At 35.0% G+C, this 19,770-nt stretch overlaps 1 protein-coding gene across 1 annotated transcript; it reads right to left on the bottom strand.

Moving 5' to 3' along the window:
• Positions 1-1,865: 1,865 nt before the first annotated feature.
• Positions 1,866-5,002, bottom strand: LOC113042789 (serine/threonine-protein kinase pim-1-like). The gene is made up of 8 exons (XM_026201793.1): positions 4,870-5,002; positions 4,510-4,806; positions 4,050-4,144; positions 3,921-3,971; positions 3,430-3,808; positions 3,157-3,333; positions 2,928-3,016; positions 1,866-2,830 (listed from the first exon to the last, which is right to left on the bottom strand). The coding sequence occupies exons 1-8, from the start codon at positions 5,000-5,002 to the stop codon at positions 2,819-2,821; spliced, it is 1,233 nt and encodes a 410-aa protein (XP_026057578.1). The 3' UTR covers positions 1,866-2,818.
• Positions 5,003-19,770: the final 14,768 nt, after the last annotated feature.

Raw genomic sequence — 19,770 nt, 5'->3', positions numbered from 1 at the left:
TAATCATGCAGATCATGACTTATATCTACTCTTCCTCTCCCTGAAGTTTGGTGATATAAAGATTCCTCCTTTGAACTCCCACCTCTTCTGTGGGTTTTATTGTTCTGGGTCTGAATTTTGAATTTTGAACGTTATGACAACATCAGGACAGTTACTAGTTACTTAATTCAAAAAGTAACTCAATTACTTCATTGATTACTTGCACCAAAAAGTAATGCATTACTGTTAAAAGTAACTTTTTAGTTACTTTTTTAAAGAACTTTCTTTAATGTTCCCATTAATGCACTTTTATGCATAAACAGAAAATAATTTGTAAACACTATTTTGATTAAGTCAGACCAGCACAAACTGAATATTGTATATCACAAGGATTTCTGAAATAAATAAGAAAACACCTGAATAATATATTCAGAATTAAAAACTAAAATGGCTTCCACATCATAAAAGCTGTTGTGTTGAACTTGAGCCCTTAAAAATATTCCTTTCACAGCTTAAGTAATGGACAACATAACACAAAACGTTTTAAAATTAATAAAAGCGATTTGAATTATTCAGAATCAATTTCGAGAAACATATATACATACATACATATACAAAATTGAAAAAGCATGCTTTGAATGGGAAGTTACTGAGAACATTCGAAATGTTTTTGAGCGAGACGAATTAAAGAGGTTTGTTCATCTTTATTTCATGTTCATGTTCTTTCAGTGTTGAATTATACCTGGGGTTTAGTGATTAGAGACTGAAAGCTATTGCTATAAAGTTCTTTAAATTAATTTATATATAAGGTTAACATAGAGAATTGTTGACAACTTATGTTTGTCTAATTGGTCAAATACAGTTTAAAATACGCAAGTCGAATGTAATTATTTGTTGATAAAACCAAAACAATATTTCTATTATTAATATATATGCATACACACACAAACAACTTTTTGAGTTCAAAATACTCCAAACGCAAACAGTTGCTGCAATATTTTGTATAAAAACAGCCATTCACACATATATGCGTAGAGTTTTACCTTAATAAGAGGCCTCTGTTCTGTGTTTGTAGTTCAGTGGAGAAGCGTTTCTTAATGAGCGACCATGAAATAACAGACCACACCCACCTCATGGATATTAATGGCCGTACTTACTGTAAAAAGTAACTGTGTTACAGTAATGCGTTACTAATAACCAGGTACTGTCCAACACTGCAGTGAGTTCATGTTTAAGAGTCCTTCTGCTCCCGCAGCTGAGTTTCCATCACTCTGAGATAAAAATACAGACAATTTAAAGCAAAAATAAACACTAGGGTTTAAACGACAAACCTTTAGAGGTCATACTTAGCAGCTTTTTCAAAAGCAGGCAGAAGATCTGCTCCATCATCATGATCTATGGCTTCTTCATTCAGTCTGGAGTGAAAGAGACAAATGATTAAAGCAAATTAAGACCAAATAACAATCAGAACAGACATTCCCAAGATTTCCACACAACTTTGAATAAGGTTTTCTCGGGAGGAATGACGTATGAGGTCAGCGTTGCACATAATAAAATAAAACGGCAAATAACTCGAGTTGGGTTGTTTTTAATCCAGCATTTTTTTTTTTTTGAGTGTACATTGTTACTTTAAAAGTAATCACGTAACTTGCATTACTTGTAATATGTTACCCCCAACACTGCTATTTCTGCCATATAAAGATATTTAGAAGATATGAAAGGTCAAAAACATACCATAAAATAGTGCATACAGCCTCTTCTGAAGCCATATAATATCTAATCATGTGTGACTTCAATACCATGATGTCCTGCATTTCTGTACACATGCTATTATATACTGTAGCATGCTGCTGATATACAAGGACAAATCAATGTTACATATTTGTCTTACCATCTTTTAAAATGTTTTAAACCTATGTAAAGGAATATGACTTTGTGTTGTTTGATTTCATGTTCCCTCTATTTCTTGATGCCAAAATGCACTTCATGTAAATCAATTCTGACACAGTTTCTCGTTTTTACTTACCTGCATTTTCTCTTCTAATTTCGACTTACCTCTGACTGAAATTTGCTATTTTGGTCTTGTGAGTATTATTGAGATTTATGATAAATTGTTTGTGATGTTCCCCGTTTGTGAAATGCTTTGGATTGAAGCATCTGCTAAATGACTAAATTAAAACATTAATTTAATTTAAAAAAAATCTTTATTTCAGATTTGGAGTTTGTACACCAGGTGTCAGTGAAAGCACCCCTGTGGCTGCTATGACAGGAACCTCTGGCATCATTGTGGAGGTGAAGACTGAGATGCTTTGATTTCTGGCTGTGGAAGAAGTACCCTCTGAAAGACACCTCTGGGCCTGTGTAGGGATGACTGGGAGACTGGAGCCCAGGGTGGCTGTGGACTGAGACTGCCTTTGGGGCTGTCTTTGGCTTGGGCCTTTTCAGGAACTTCTAAGGAGGCAATGACATATAGACTGGGTTGTCTATGACAGGTGCGGAGCAGCCATAGAGGGAACCTCTTTGGTATCTTTGGCTTTCTGGATGGCAGAGAACAGGAGAGACAACGGAGACTCTTGCATTTGGACAGCGGAGGCAGGAAGCTCAGGAATGGAGTGGTCATGATGGGAAAAACAAAAAGGTGCAACTAAAAGAAGTATGTACACATCCCTCCGGAAGCAGTACCGCCAGACGCAAATACTGCTTCCTGAAGCCAAGGTGCAAGACGCTACGCAAGGCTTTCTCGCCCCGCAAGACGCAAAGGCGAGAGGAGGGATGGAAGTGTCTCCTGCTGCAGCCTGCAAGACGCACAGCTGCACAAGAGACACCTGCTGGAGTGGTCTTATGAGATGACCTGAAACAAAACAGAAAAAAATAACGTTTGATGTTTTGATTCTTTCTCATGACTCATGAGGATATTAATTCTTTAGAGCTGATCCTAGGTTCTCTACCTTAAACCAGTTGTGGGACATGATTCGCCCCAGACCTATTCTCCGGCTTGGCTTCTCATGGAGGAGAGCCCTGAGGAGTTCACCGCATTCTGTGCAGAAAGACATGAAGGACATTTGATAACACAAACCTTTACATCTTAAATTAATTTAAATTTGCTCTGTTTGATCATGTTATTTATTCTAAGCTGTAAGATGTTAATTATAAATTTTTTAGTGCTGAAGATCTCACCTTTTGACAGGCCGGGTTTGGGCCAGCGCTTGCACTGCAGAAGGAACAGGTCATGGTCACTAGGGAAGCGTCCACACAACATTGCAAACATCACAATCCCTAGTGACCAGACTGTCGCCGGCCCACCGTAGTACTTGCCCCTGCTGTGGTACTCTGGAGGGGAGTACACTGCTGTGCCTGGAGGAGAGAGGAGATTGTATGATGTGTGAGTTTGCTTTAATGCAGCATGATTGTTCTGTATCTATCAGGAGAAATGAATTATATGATACATACCAGAATATGACCTGTATGGTGTCCTCCTCAGAATGTCCCCGCATCCGAAGTCAATCAGCTTGACTTCGGATGTCTCCCTGTTTATCAAGAGGTTGTCAAGTTTGACGTCACGGTGGAACACTCCACGGAGGCGGCACACGTTTGCTGCGTGGGCCGTCTGCCACATGATCTGCCGTGTTGTTTCTTCCTCGAGTCTTCCACCGTGACGCCTGATGAACCCCACGAGACTCTCACAGGGAGAGGGACATTCGAGGACCATTACGAAGTGGTCAGGGTGGTCCGTCCAGTCCAGCAGCCGGATGATTTCTGGTACGCTGGGACCTTTGTTGGCCAGGATGGTGAGGGCGATCTCTTTCGGAAGAGGTTTCGGATGATCAGGCTAAAAGACAGACAGTTCTTATGATGGATAGATGGAGGTGGTTTCCCAAATAGGGATTTGTGTTAATGTTAATATGAGACATTTTATATTGTTTATAATGCAATGTACTTACAATGAATATACTTTCTGTGTGCTGGGTCTTCATGACATATTTCAAAGCCACCTGATGAACAAAAAATAACTTTAAGAGTAAAGAACAAACACTTTCTAGCTTGATAATGTGTTATTTATATCAGCTTACTTTAAGATCATCATTTAAACGTCTGCCTTCGTACACCACCCCACAACCACCTTTCCCCAGCTGATCACCAATGGTGTAGCGACTGAAGATGTAGTCTGTTAAAAGATAAAACAACACAAACTTTCAAACACTGAGAGAAGTGTCTGGTGATGTGTCAAGCTGAATGAAATCCACTGATCTATATCAGTGATTCGATCTAAAACCTATTCAAATACATTCATGCAATTAGTTATTTCAATGACTGAATAATAATATTTATACTTTTAACACACATTAGTACATTCAAACATATGACAGTAATGTTTTTAACATGTCATGGAATAACGATCTAATCATGGCCTTAAAGCTGATTTTGTTATAGTGCTGATGTGTATTTTTGATACTGTGTTTGGTGATTTCATGTGATCACAGTAAAGCTGTATTAAAATAACTGTTTTCATAAGATGGCTGTGTAATGTACCATCACTAGTTCTTCCTGCCCATGCCACCTTCCTCTTCTGTCCCTCATCCTGCTGCTGCTGCTGCTCTCTCTGACCTGAGCTGCTCTCTGGGGTTTTTTTGGCAGCTCTGAAGAAAGAGCTCAGCCTCCGCCACCACTTCTTGCTCTTCCTTTTCTCCTTCACTCTCTCTGCCTCCTTCCTCCCTTTCTCCTCCTCCTTCCTATCCTTTGCCTCCTCCTCCTCTCCTCCCTCTCCTCCTCCTCCTCCTTTCTCTCCTCCTCGTTCCTCTACTCCTTCTCCTTCCTCTCCTCCTCCTCCTCCTCCTCTTTCATCTCCTCCTCCTCCTTCCTCTCCTCCTCCTCCTCCTCCTCCTCCAGCACCAACAGGGCTCTCATCGCGGGGATGAGGATGTTGAAGCTCCGTGTTGGTGCTGGGTTTTGGGGGTGTACTAGGATGTTGATCGTACACCTCCCCAAACTTCATCGGACTCACTTTTGTCACTCGCTGTCCCATCGCTGCAAACTCACTTACCACTACAACAAACCCACAAAGAATGTAAGAATGTCTCGCGCTTTATATACTCCGCGAGTTCTATTCGAACGCGCTCTGTGACGTCATAAGGCTTTGAGCGCCTCAGAACTTTCTAATGATTCCCGTTCATTTTATATATAAAACATGATAAAAAAAAAAAATAAAAAAAAAAACCTAACAAGGTCAAAACCTTAGAGACTGTTAATTGTTAGAATAACGCATATGTATAATAAATTAACAAAAATATTTATCTCAAATGTTTTAGGATTTTTTTTTCACAGATCTACAACATGTAAAAACTAGCCTATATATTTTCTAATAAATTATTTTAAGCAAAAAGATTAAATATATATTTTTTTGTATGTATGAAACTTTATTATTAATGCTTTATTATTAATGCTGTTATATTTGTTTTCTTTTCATACCATATATATATATATATATATATATATATATATATATATATATATATATATATATATATATATGGTATGAAAAGAAAACTGTGTATAGGCTATAATATAGATATATAACTATATGACTTTATAAAGAACTTTTTGTAGCACGTTGTTAGTTTCTCCAGTGGGGGGCGTCTATTTAACATGTAATATAATCTGATTTGATTTAGCCTAACCGTGTGCAGTCTGTGCGAGGTTTATTGGTGTTTCTTCTCTAGAATATAAAATGATGTTTTTCACTGTGTGGAATCTCTGCTGTGCCAAAACAGTCAACTCTGTTTGGAAACTGTATATTCAAATCCACATGCAAATTGCTCTCTGTTCTCCTCATTTCCAGTTTCACCAAACCTCAGTCTTTTGCCCCTGAATTTATAACCAAGTCATTCTTTTGTTCAGCTTTGTGAATAATGTTTAACAGAACTTGCTTCTTTCAGCAGTCAATGTAATCCCGAGAAAGTGAGCATTTCATGTGCCATAGTGCTGTCCTCTGATGTTAATTATAAACCAAACTCTCAAGGTTCCCAAAGTCAGACACTCCACTTGTCTTTGTGCATGCACTGCAGTTCACCAACCTGTCTGCATACCAGTGGACTTAAACTTTATAGTGTTCTTAAAGAAACAGGTCAAACAAAAATTAAAGTTTTTTTCTACATCAAAACAGATTTGTATAAATGTAGCATTACATCACTTGCTCACCAATGGATCCTATTGTGCGAGTACATTTTCCAGCAAATTTTCATTTTTAGGAGAACTATTCTTATTTTTCCGTGCAGAACTAAAAGCAGTTTGCAGAAGGTCTAAACAGTGACCGCAGCTGTCAAGTATAGGGCAAGATTTAATAACAATGCTGGGCTGTTTCTGGATGATTTAGAACATAGAGCAGGACTATATTGATTACTCTTTTATAGTGCTATTTGTTGCTGTTTTTGGCACTTGATAGTCCCTGGTCCCCATTCACTTTTATTCCACAAAATAAAGAACGTTATAAGAGTTTGGAATGATATGAGGTTGAGTAAATGGTTACATTTGTATTCTTAAATAATAATAATAATAATAATAATAAAAACATTTATCATGATTTTAGACTGATTTAAATAAAAGTGTGTTTGCAGGCCTGAGTTGTTACATATCCAGTGACATCCAAACCTGTTTAATGTTCCAACCTGTTGCTCTTCTTTCACTCCGTTCTTTGATGATGCCTCTCCTTGATCATACAGTGTTACAGAACTGGACCAGGAACAAAAATTTGCTTACATTTCTAAACAAACATCACAAGATGGCATACAGGTTATATATATTAAGGAATGTACTTTTTGAACCAATTTTCTGCTTTGCCAGTACATGGTGCATAAAGGATGACAAAAAATGTTTGATAATGAAAGGACAAGTTTCAATAAAACAATAGAGAAAACCTTTTTTTTTCTTTTATTTTCATGTAGTCATTTTTAAATCTGACATAGTGATATACTGGTATATATATATTTTTTCTGTATAGTGCACAAGCTGGAGGATACATGTTTTAGCTCTAGAGAAAATAAAAATTATTTTATGATTTGTATTAGTCAGTGAATCTTCAATTTAAATGATTTGCAGTCACATATACATGTATGTTGAGGAAATTCATAAATGCATTGTGTGACAGTGAAATTAGTGTATACAGTACAGCACCTTTAGGAAATTGTTAATTCAATATTAAATATTATTTGCATGTTAACAAAGTTACATTGGTTTTTCCATTTTTATTTATTTAATGTTAGGCAACAATATTAGTAAATAATGGATAGTGATTCAGTTTCAGTGCAAAAATTTAATAAGATATGAGGGATTGCTTAAATGCATTGTGCGACAGTGGATGCATATTCAGCAGCATTATAAAATATTGCAGTTATTCAGAGATATTTTAAATCAGTTTAAAATATGATCAATATTATTTAAATATTAATCTTAGTTTAGTATTCTTTGCTGTTTTATGTAAAAAAAAAAAATATTCTGATTTCAGTAAATAATGGATTGTCAAGTTACTCATGTCCTTTTAGTAAAGTTACAGGGCGAAGCTCTTTAAATATTCCATGACTAAAATGATTTGTGTATATTCCAGGAAGACATATGCAGGCTCCGCCCCCTTTCGCGCGGCAGGTATTGTTACGAGCGCGAGTCACCTGTCACTCTCGCTCGAGCGCACCTGTTGCATCGTTCTAGACTTTTTGTCCTCACTGTTGTTTTCTGTTTTGCTTTTACATTTTTTGTCTGCTTCAGCAAGGTCGCTCGGCAACCCAAACCCCGCCGTGTTTGGAGCAAAGTTCACCTCTGAGAGAAACAGATTGAGATGGAGCCTTGAAGAAGCGTTTTCCTCTGGAGTTTCTGGAAAAGGGAGGAATTATCTGCGAAGTGAAGAATAGGACCGTAGATCGTCTCTGTTGAGGGGTAAGAGCTCGTTTCTATAGTGTAGATATGCCATCAACCCAAGGTCACGAGACGCGTCCGTTATAAGGAGCGCACGCTTGCGATGTTTTACATCTGAAGCGTCATGTCCACTCTTATTTGCGTTTCTGTGCAAATATGAACGGAACGCAATACGTGAAATTTTGCAGCGGTCGTCGTGCGATTAAACGACTAAAACCATCTATGAGACTCACTCATGTTCGCCAACGAGTATCTAGCTTATTAATAGAGGATGTTCATTATAAATGTTTTTTTCGAACAAACATTATTGGAGATGCCTATGTTTTACGAGACAATAGCATTATAGAATGTAATGTTTAATTAAATGTTGCTTGCTTTCTTTAGCAATAAAGAAGGATAACAGTTTCTGAGTTAAAATTGTCACCATGCTTTTTTTCCAGTGTAGTTGTGAATGGCATTAAATAAATAATGTTTTTTTTCCTTATTGTTTATGTCTATGTGTGGTGGCCTATATTAAACAATCCTATGATATAGAAAACAGAAGAAATAACTTTACAAGCAATAGGTTTGTTTGATTATTATAGTTTAAATAACTTTAAGTATTAATTCATTAGCAAACATGATATTACTGATACTTGATACAAAATGTCTCAGTTTAACCTGCCAAAATATAATTAAACAAGATTTCTTTAGTTTGTGGTAACAATTCAATAGATGGAGCTAAAAATCAGTCTGAAATCATTCTGTGGTCTAAATGTTTTTAATTAATTGAAAAAGTATACTCAAGAAAACATAAGTGAATACCTCTGAACAACTTGGACAGATAACAAAATGCTAAATATATATATATATATATATTTGAGAGCTTAAGTCTGGGTAGTCTACTCAAAAATCAATGATGTAATGCTTAACAGATCTGGTTTGGCAACTTATGATAATCATATGTGTGCCATTTAAATTCCCAATAGCTGTTATCTTTTGTAAAGTAACATTTGCAAAACATTTGACATTTAGGATCCATTCCGGGCGGACGTGACCACAAACAGCAATGACGGCTTGACCCGAGTGCTTGATCAATCCCAAATCTAAGCGTTCTCCTGACATCAGACTGGCAAACAAGCCACACAAATGTCCCTCTTGATCACAATACGAGACAAGCACACTTATCGTTGACGGAAAACCATCATCATCATGATGAACGGGGAATGAAAGCCTTTAGCTGACATTCAGGCTTTTTGCTCGTGTTTATGTTTGATTCGCATTATAAAGCCAATTCACCCGCAGACTTTATTCCTTTTGCACATCTGTTTGAGGAGGCATTACTTCATTTACTGAAGTCAGTAAAGGTGAGCTTCATGGGGGCTTTATGGTTTTGTTTATATCTTTTAAGGCTTGCACAGTTCAGAGGGGGATTCAGTCTAGGTTTTGCAGTTTTATTCATGCCTGTGATCTGATTGGCTAAGGTGAACTGGAATATGTAATTGATTAGTCGCTGTAGTTCCTCCCACCTCATTGACTCAGTCTACTGATGCAGTAAAGCCTAAAAATGAGCACAATGCACAATAGAGCAGGCGAAGCGAAGACGGTCCCATCAGGGGCTGGTTGTTTTTGCTCGGTCACCTAAGTGAAAGCAAATTCAATTACATATCATGTTCCTCGGCAAAAGACGGCGGTGGCTCTTTCTGTGGCTTTTTGTTGCACGTTTGCTTGGAAACCAAGCTGGTCATTACCATAGATGATTTCTAAGTGTTAGATCTGATAGTTTTTTTGTGCCTGTCTTGATCGGACACTTCATGTATGATTTGGTAACTGTCAGTTGAACTGATTTGCTTAGAATTTTATACAGTAATTGCTTCACAGGTTGTTACAGGAATTTTCTTAGTCCAAAAACAAAAAACATAATTGCATCATTAATTGTGCTAATGTATTTTCTTATATGCACTTAGTAAATGCAGAAAAAAAATTAATGCATTATAATTTGAGAACTACATTGTCTTCTAATAACCGATTCACATCATATTTTTAGCGCACTGATTATATGCCGATTTTTTAGGTAAATTAAATCTCAAATTTTGTTCCATAAAATCAATAAAAAATTCTTAAAATCTATAGATCATTGCATTCAAATTTGAATTGCAGTTCTTAATGTCTATCTGCTACCTCAATTTAAATTGAGTTCAAATTCAGGAATTAAAGATGCATTCTCAAATCATTTCTGACTGGTGTATAATGCTGCTGTCGAATCTGATGCATTTGCTCACGTTTCCAAATCCTCAGAGATTCCTTTGGGCTATAAATGCTGATGTTTGTTTATCATGCATTTAAGCGTAATCATGGTAGACAGGTCAGAAACCTGATGACTTTACTCCTTTGTGTACTCACTGCTGTCAAAAGACACGTTTTGTCTTTAGTAATAAAATATGATCAATGTCAATTTAAGAATAATTGATGGTATCCTCTATTATTGCAATGCACCTTTCAAGGATGAATTAAGATAAGTCTCATTTGGTCTTTAAGAGAAAGAGAATAGTTTAATCTATAAGCGTAAGAGTCTCCAATGATCTCAAATGGGTCTTCTCAAGAATTTCAGTAGAATTATTAACTTGTACTCAGCTTTGTCTACAATCTTAATATGATCTTAATATGAATTCTTCCAAGATCACATGATCACATGAATGTTTCTAAGTGTTATTTCTGAATGTTCTCTGAGAATGTTTTAAAAACCTTTTTTCTTGGTTATGCAAATGTGTAGGGAACATTCCATTTGATCATTTCCCAAATAATAAAGTTTCATACAGATTCAGATTTATTTCAGATAACATTTACTTAAGACCCAATAACTTTGACTGAACCTTATGTGTTTTCTGTTCTAAGAATGTTTTGCTAATGTTTCCATTAAGTTACTTCTGTCCTCTGAACATTCAAAAAAATTATTACTTTTTTTGGTTACAGTATGTGAACACTTTCCATTTTATAGATTTACAAACATTATGGGAGTGGTGCATTTGAAGGTTGTCTTAACAGTAGTAACATTTAACAAACATTATAAAAACATGCAACTAAACCATTTCAGAATAAAAGTTCTATGAACAGTGTAATTTGTCTTAACATTTTAGCAACATTATTAAATACCAAATAACTCCTGCATATAACAAAAATATGTTTGCTAAAGTTATTAAAACATTCTCAGAAAAATCCCTTTTTTAATTTATTATATTTGTATAACCCAAGAAAATAAATAAAAGTAAGAGAACATGCAAACATTTTGTGAATATTATATATTAAATGACCTCTGGACTCTAGTAACATCTAAAAACTGGAAGAATGTTTGTTCTTAACTTTGAGAGAAGATTGCCATAACATTAGCCAAAGTTCTGCTGAGATTGTTCCTTAGTCGGGTTGCTCTAAATGACAACTCTTTACTCATTTGTGTCTACTGTTATCTCTCCTCAAACATTTTTTTGTGACAGAAAAGCTTATGATTCTGGAAAACTTTCTTTTAAGTCTCTTGAAATAAGAAAAAGCTACTTTAGCATTAGCTTAGGTTGCTGGATGGATGCTATTTAGACGCTTGTTTTGGCTCAAAACTTCATGAGATGTTATACTATGATGCTAAAATCATGTTCGAGCTGGCATGGAACCTGTTTGCAACACTACTTCACATTTATGCTTTTTAAAGTTAAACCAATACGTTTCTGAACACAGAGCAGTGCATCTGGAGAAATTCAGATCAACGAATGCAAACTCTGGCCATTGAACAAAACATCCTGGAAAAACAAAGCTAAAACCCTAATAAAAGGTGGAGTGGGTGCAACCAACAATGAGAGCTTAAGGTTAAAAACAAGTCCAGGAGTGGTGGAGGCTTCTGACGCGGCCTTAAATAGACACGTTGAGAGAGGAAATTTTGGACCGGCCTCAAAATGCCAGTCCATTCATCCGCTCAGGTGTGTCAAATACCACAGGACAATGAGCCTGCAGTCTGTGTAAACCTGGTTTAAAGAGAGCAGCCATTTCAATTCACCTTGAGAAAACATGAGCTGTGGGAAAAGCCTTTCAACAGATGACGCAATATTCCACCAGTGCAGTGCATTGTTGCATTACTCCTAATAAAATAAACAATAGCAATACAACAATAATTTTTATGTGATGTAATGCTAACCCAGACAAGATTTTTGTATAATGCTATAATTCATGTATATTTCAATTTCAAAAAAGAGGCAGAACTGTTTTCAGCATTAATAATAATCGGAAATGTTTCTTAAGCAGCAAAGCATTATATAAGAATGATTTGTGAAGGATCATGTGACACTGAAGACTGGAGGAATGATGCTAAAAAATACAGCTTTACAGCACAAGAATAAATAATTGTACTATATATTTTACAATATATTCACATAGAAAACTGAATTTTATATTTTACGACATTATTGTTTTTACTGTATTTTTGAGAAAATTTATGCAGCCTTGGTGAATATTAAAAAATTCTTACTGACTGCACTTTTTTTAATATTAGTGTACATTATGTACCTCAGTGACAATATTTTCTCTATTTTTAGATCATGTCTGTAAAATTCTGTTTCAAAACACCCAAACACACAAAATGACAACAGATCTGCATAATAAAAGAGCAAAAGGTGATGTTTTAAGCGTTGGGTCAATGTCTGCTGTTTTCCCTCACCGAGAGAAACCCAGGGGATTAGCAGGTGTTTTTTTATTCAAAGTAGTATTGTCTTTTGATCTGAATAAGTGTTGTAGTTTGCCTGCGGTGACTAGTCACACTGCATGCAGAGTAGACAGTTTTGTTCTTCATATAACGGCAATTATTCAGTGGTTTAATGGATGAATGAATGTGAAAATCAACTTCTTGTAGAAACAATTTTCACTTAAAAAATTCATAATTGTAAATTCACTCGTAAATTTCACAAATAATTACAAAGAAACAGCAAGTTGCATTGAATTTAACAACAGCCTTAAACTTTGAAGTAGACTGAAATCATTAAACATAGTTTTTTTTTTTTAAATAAACATCGAAAACTAATTTTTTTACAGTGTTCATGTAAAATCCAAAGAGTTTCTTAACAGAATCTTACCAGCAATTACTTAATTTCCTGATTTCTGCACTTTAAGGTTTCGCTTAACAGGGAACATTCTAATAATTCTAATCTCATTTGATGTTTTTTTAAAGGTTATGCAAGTGTTATGACAAAACATTCTTAATTTATGGAATGTTCTTATGATATTTAATATATGTTCTCTTAATGTGTAGATGAAACATTTTTAAAATATATAAAAATGGGTGTTTTAAACATTTATAGAACATTCAAATGTAACATTCTCATAACTTTTTTCAAAATGATGGAATGGAATGTTCTTTTAATGTTCACATAACTAAGAAGAGATAACATTTAAATGTAACGTTTTCAAATTATTCCAATGTTTACAAAACATTCCAGTGTTCCGATAAACTTCACAAAACCAAGAAGAAACGTTCTTAATTGTTTCAAGTTTTGTAACTGTTTCAACTTTATAAAATAGTATGTTCCTTTAACATTTGTAAAACCAAGTCTTAAATTTTGAGAGAGTATTCAAATGTAACATAACCATAACATTTTCAAAATGATAGACTGGAATGTTCCTCTAACTTTCTTAATACAAAACAAAACATTAGGACGTTTTCAACTTTGAAATGTTTAATGGGAAAGTTAGCAAAACATTCACAGAACATATATTAGTTAGCTTGGTTCATACAGATGACATTGAATAACAAACTATTCAGGTTGACAGACGTAGGTGTGGTATCGGCGCTATGTGTTTGTATGATACTGATAAAACTTTACATAGTCAAATGCTTATGTGCAGAGCTTATGTGTTTTGTTCTGAGAACGGCCTTTGTTTTTCACTTTGCTTAAGCTTCAGGATTTGATGCAACATCTTTCAGATCATTGCAAATTAATTTTGGGGTGGTTTCCCGCACAGGGTTTAAATTAATACAGGAATAGTCTTAATCTAGAATAGCTAATCTTTGTTTAAAAAATGACTTTCTGAAACACAGATAGTACTGATTACTAATTCCTGGACTGTGAAGTCCTGAACTAAAATAAACTCGATTAATTTAAAACCAATTTTGCTAATCTGAATTAGGATGACTGTAAAACATGGAATGAACCAAGAAAAGCTTACATTTGTTTGGAACTGAGAAGCAAATCCAAGGAAAACAATAGCAGTGGAAGAACGCCTGCAATGAACAACAAAAACAAACAAACAAAAATGTAATGAACAAGAGAATACATTTTTAAAGCAAGCAGAGTAGTCTGCATGCACCAGGTGTCAAATAATAAAAAAAGGAATGTCTAGGAATCTCTTTGTAATGAATTCTTGCATAAATTCTTGCAATCAGCTGTTGTTGTCAGTTTTGTAACATTTTGTAATATATTATACATAAAGCAGCTGTGTCTATATTAGCACCCTAAGAAAAAATGATCAAAAAGGTTGTGAAATTACACCTGTATTTTTTTTTTTTACTTTATCACACCAGGGTGACTAGGAACATGAAATTATCCATCCATGAATTCGTGTTTCACAGGAATATTAATATGAGGAATGCAAAGGCCAAATTCCCTTTATAGTCCATCACAATGATAAAACAAAAACAAAAATACAGTTCTGATGTGGAGCAACAGATTGTTGAGCTTCACAAAATATGATGTCAAGAAAATAGCACAGAATAAGAAAAGCATTAAACATTGCTATTTCCACCATTAGGACAATAATTACAGAGTTTCAGTCAATAGGAAATGTTACAAATTTGCCTATTGTCCGTATCTATGTTGTCCTAATGAAATGTGAGGAAGATCGTTTGATGAGTGGCCAAAGACTCCAAGGAGCACAGCTGGATAATTACAGAAAATAGTTGAGTCTTTGAGTCAGAAAGCCTTATAATGGGCCGTGGCTTGATTTTCCAACAGAACAATGATCCCAAAGGACCATTAAAATCAACACAAAACTGAGTCACTGAGAACAAAATGAAGGTCCTGCCTTGGCCATCCAAATTCCCTGACCTGAACCCTATAGAAAACTGGAGAGGAAAGAGTATCAACATGGAGCTGGGAGTCTGAAGGGTCTGGAGAGATCCTGTATGAAGGAATGGTCTCTGAGCTCGTCAGATTTATTTTTACAGGCTTTTTTGTTCATATCGAACAAAGGCCTCCTATTATTTTGATATATAAAGACTGGAAACACACATTAATCTGAAGTTGAATTTAATTTAAGCCTTAATTTAGTCCTGAAATAGCTCCAGTCTTCCTCTAGGAAACCAGCCTATTAAATTCCGGACTAGACCAAGTTTAAGGCTATTTAAAACCACGACAGAAAAAGACGATTTCTGTTAATCTGGTTTAAATTACCATTTTAGTTTAGGACTAGGTTTAATCTCTGTTTGGGAACCTGTTCCTCAGTGTCCCATAGTGCTTGTGTGACTCCCAGTGGCCTGTTATATATAGTTTTCTATACAAGTCTCTGATTGGTCAAATCGGGCGATTTATTATCTGGCTTAAGTGGTCTGTTGTAGTGTGTATTTGTCTAGTTCTTTCTCTTGGAGATGAATGGATAGGTAATGGACAGACTGCTTTCTATCGTGAGGCAACAATCAACAGTAGCTGACATTTATTGACACGAGATGATTGAAAAGTAAATTAAAGTTTATATTTGAAGTAAACCGTTGTTCATGTTTTTGTGTGTCTTTTGTGTGAATGACAGCGAGAACATTTGATGAGGCTCTTATCTGTTATTTACACACAGACCTCTGAATATCGACCGAATGGCAGTGTTACCATCATTATCACAGAAAGTTTGACATTTCTGATCAGTTTATCATTTGAAAACAATAGTTATTTACTTTAGTTCGGTTTTGAGCAAGAAGTAAAATGCTGGAAAGTGAAGCTAAAATGTGCTTTACTGAAACACACACTTCTCATTTTTTTGCGGTTCAAGTAAATGTTTAATGTGAACTTGCAACAGATCTTATGATTTTTTTGAAGGATGGACAGTTTCAAGCTACTTTTTAAGCATTTAGGCTCGTAGCATCAGTTTTGGTTTCTCCAAACAATCCCAGTGACACCGGATAATTCAGATTAAGGCCAATGAATAAAACACTGATAAGAGATACACCACAGATTACAAGCTCTGAATGCACAACTATGTCATTGAAATGCACTGCAATAAAACCACTGCATTGCAATCTGTCTCACACACTCATTTACACACACTCATTTATCATCTATTTTAACTCATTAAAATACGAAATATTTAATTCAACAAACCAAATCAAAAATGAACACTAATCACCATACTGGTGACTTACTGTAATAGTAATTAAAACTAAAACATAATCAAACACACAAAAAATAGGTGTTTAAAAGATGCTTTAATTTTAACCAACACATCCTTACAATGTTTTGACCAAACAAGCAAAATAAAATAATTCAAATGCATTCAAGATACAAATACACTTTTTTTCAATCAAGAAAGAGGTCTTAATTCGAAATAAATGTGGTGTCACATGACAAAATTAGTCTATATGCAGTGTCCGTATTTGTAGTTTTGCTTCAGTTAAAGTGCTGTTTTTTTGTAATTATAAGCTGCTCATACTAAATTACCTAAAAGTTGTTTTTATTAACACTTTTTTTGTAATCTCAACATTTTCTACATTAGATCAAATTTGAAAATATATACATATAAGCATATGTATATTTTTTAAGGATCGCATCACAAACGAAGACTATGTCTGTGTTCAGAATCTAATATTAGTGTACTTCCTTTTTGTGCATTATATATATATATATATCTTTTATAAATAGTGTTCAAAACAGTATGTACTGTAGTATATCAAAGTAAACATTACAAACAAACTGTTTGTACTGTTTACTGCATATAAAAAATGCATATAAAAGTGTACTCCATATGCAAAAAATGCATATGTGTGTGTTATATATAAACTTTCTGAATTAAACCTGTAATGGACACGTGACAAAACTAGCATAGGTTTTGTCACGTGTCCATTACATGTTTAATTCAGAAAGTTTAAATACTCTATAACACACTTATGCATTTTTTGGCATTTCTTTTTTGCATTTTTAATCTTATTATCTGTTAAAATTACATATTTTTGTCCATTTAATTATAAGAGTCAAGGTTGTTATGTTGCATATGTTGAAAACTGCAGCTGATTTTGCTTTAGGTTTATTTGTTGCATTCGAAATGCCCCTTAGATGGTGTGCTCTAGATGTATACTGCACACTTTGGTAAATTTAAAAGGTCTTGTAGGTGTCATGTGCAATCAGAAAATTGGCATATTTTACACAGCATCCATATGGCATACTGTAGAAATGGTACGGTAGTATGTTATGACATTCTGAGTGATAGTCGAGTTTCTGAATCCAGTGAATGTGGAGTTGAGGGCGGATCAAATGTCACTGAAATGAGTCATGATTATTTCATTCAGTGCTAATGGGAAAGATCAGTCAGACTGTCTCCTGTACCTCTGACACACCTTCCTCAAGGATTTTAAAAGCAGGTGGACTCCACAAACTCGATTCAAAGTCCTTCGATGTTGATCCTCATCTCATTCTGGAGTGACTAATATTTTATTGTTATATTACTATGACGGCCATACTTTCATGACTGAGTGTACACGTTTATTCTATAGTCCACATCCACTCAGCTGATGATGTTCATGTTGTTTATCATTTATTGAGGTCACTGTGTGAATTATACAGTGACCTCTGACCTTTTGTTTAAGATGTATTAAAGTTTAATTTTGTGTATTTATTTATATAGGCATCCCTCACATCTGTATTTCATATTATTGAACACCAGCTACAATACCACTAACATGCAAATAAAGTTCTACTTGTTTACAAACAATGTTTTTTCTAGGGATTTTACAGGCATATTGTTTTATCAGCGAGTCCAGTTATAAACACACACACACACACACACACACGCAGAGGTTCTCCAGCACATGCCCTCTCATCGGTTAAGTTCAGAGCCAAGGAGTTTATTTGTGTTTAAAGCCTCAGAGTGTGTAGTTAATTAAGTGTCTGAAAAATGTCCGTGTCCCGAGGAGAGGCAGGTCTTGTTTCAGACTGGGCTGCCAGCCTGCTGTTGTCTGCTCCAGCATCTTTACGGGACAGCGGACAGCTGAGGAGATACAACCAAAACAACACTGAGGTTCATCACACCCCGGTGCCGTGGTAAAACAGGCTTAGTGAGGCATTTGATACACTTCATAAGCTCAGAAAGTGATGAAGACTGTCTGTGTAACAGGAAACCTTGTATAGATGTTGCGTATATGCTTCGCAATATTCTTAAAACGTCAGCGGAACGTCCTATTGATGTTATTAGTATTTAATGCAAGTTCTCACAATGAAGTAAGAAAATGTGCAATGTTATTTTAACTGTTAAAGAATTTTTTCAATAATTCCTCAAAGTATCAGTTATAGTTTTGAATAATTCAAATAATGTGGATGGCATGATGTATTTTGAAACAGTAGTTTTAGTAGCTCCTACTCAAAATGTGCATGCTATGCTAGCGTTTAAATAACGTTATTCTCAAATTGTGAAAGCTGGATAGTTTAATGTTACATTAATCAACATGGAGTGGTTAGAAAATGTTTTTAACATAAATATTAATGTCTGTATGTTGATTAGTCAAGAGTTAGATATAACACAAGACTGTCCATGTAACATGAAATGTTCAAAAAATTTGTGTTTTGTCAAATCTTTGCAATATTCCGCAAACGGTAATGGAACATCATTTTGATGTTAATATTTAATTAATGTTCTCGCAATAAAATGGAAGTCATTCTTGATACATTATTTGAATGGTCCAAGATTTTTCGCTCCCAAAAAATGGCCATAATAATAATTCTTCAATGTCTTAGTTTAAGTCAAATGAAGCGGATGACATGATGCATTTTAAAACAGCAGTACCAAGTAGTTACTGTAAGTAGTTCCATTTCTAAGTTTGTAGACTTTAAAGCTTTTGTAAAATGCTGCTAAACGTTATGCTAACATTTAAATAACATTATTCTCAAATTACGAAAAATGCAATCCTGCTTCAATCAACAGAGTGATAAATTTGACCTTTCAAAAAACAAATAATGCATGCATATTGATTATTGAAGAGCTAAGTAAATTGCAGACAGGATGCAGACAGTCAGTTCATGCTCTGTTTGATGCATTTACGGTTCTTCAAAGGAGTCACGTGCCTCAAGAGTCACACAGAGATGAATTATTCACAGCGGCCAGGACACAGAAATAAAGAAACAATGGAAAGGCCTTTGAAAGAGAGAAGGGTGGAGGCGTGGAAAACAAAAATAGCATGATGATTAGCAAGAGATTAAGACAAAGTAAACTGAAAGAGGCAGAGAACGAGTCATTAGTGCTTTACTGCTGAATTCGGGTCAGATACACCCTGTTTAGTGAGATATTACAGCACAAAAATCATGATTGGTTTTACTGTAATTACTGTGCTATGTGTTTCGTTTATTGTGGTGGAGTTTGGTGTTAATGATGTATTCTGTCTGTCTCTCTTTGTCGCAGGTGGATGTCGTAGAAGATGAATGCTTTGGGAACCCCAACAAAACCAAGCAAGTAAGTTTTAAACTCGATTCAGGAACTCAAATCTTGAGTTGCTTTTAACTATCCAGGGTTAACTTATTGGTTTTGATATTCTTATTATATGTGAGAACACAATTCATGACACAACATGAGTACAACATTTTAAAGATTCTCTCTGAGCAAGTTGGTTAAAGGAATAGTTCAATCAAAAATGAAAATGACTTGAGATTATACCATTCAATGTGGATGAGTTTGTTGATCTGAACAGAT

This window comes from Carassius auratus, chromosome 25 (assembly GCF_003368295.1).
Source record: "Carassius auratus strain Wakin chromosome 25, ASM336829v1, whole genome shotgun sequence".
Taxonomy (NCBI): domain Eukaryota; kingdom Metazoa; phylum Chordata; class Actinopteri; order Cypriniformes; family Cyprinidae; genus Carassius; species Carassius auratus.
The sequence above is the reverse complement of the archived record's forward strand: the minus strand, read 5'-3'. Positions and strand labels throughout refer to the sequence as shown.

Excerpts from the sequence above, each read along its gene's own strand:
- LOC113042789 (XM_026201793.1), bottom strand. The coding sequence starts at position 5,002 with ATGGGACAGCGAGTGACAAAAGTGAGTCCGATGAAGTTTGGGGAGGTG. Across the intron at positions 3,972-4,049 it reads GTTTAAATGATGATCTTAAA|GTGGCTTTGAAATATGTCAT; the intron begins GTAAGCTGATAT and ends TTTGTTCATCAG. Across the intron at positions 3,017-3,156 it reads CAAACCCGGCCTGTCAAAAG|AATGCGGTGAACTCCTCAGG; the intron begins GTGAGATCTTCA and ends CTTTCTGCACAG.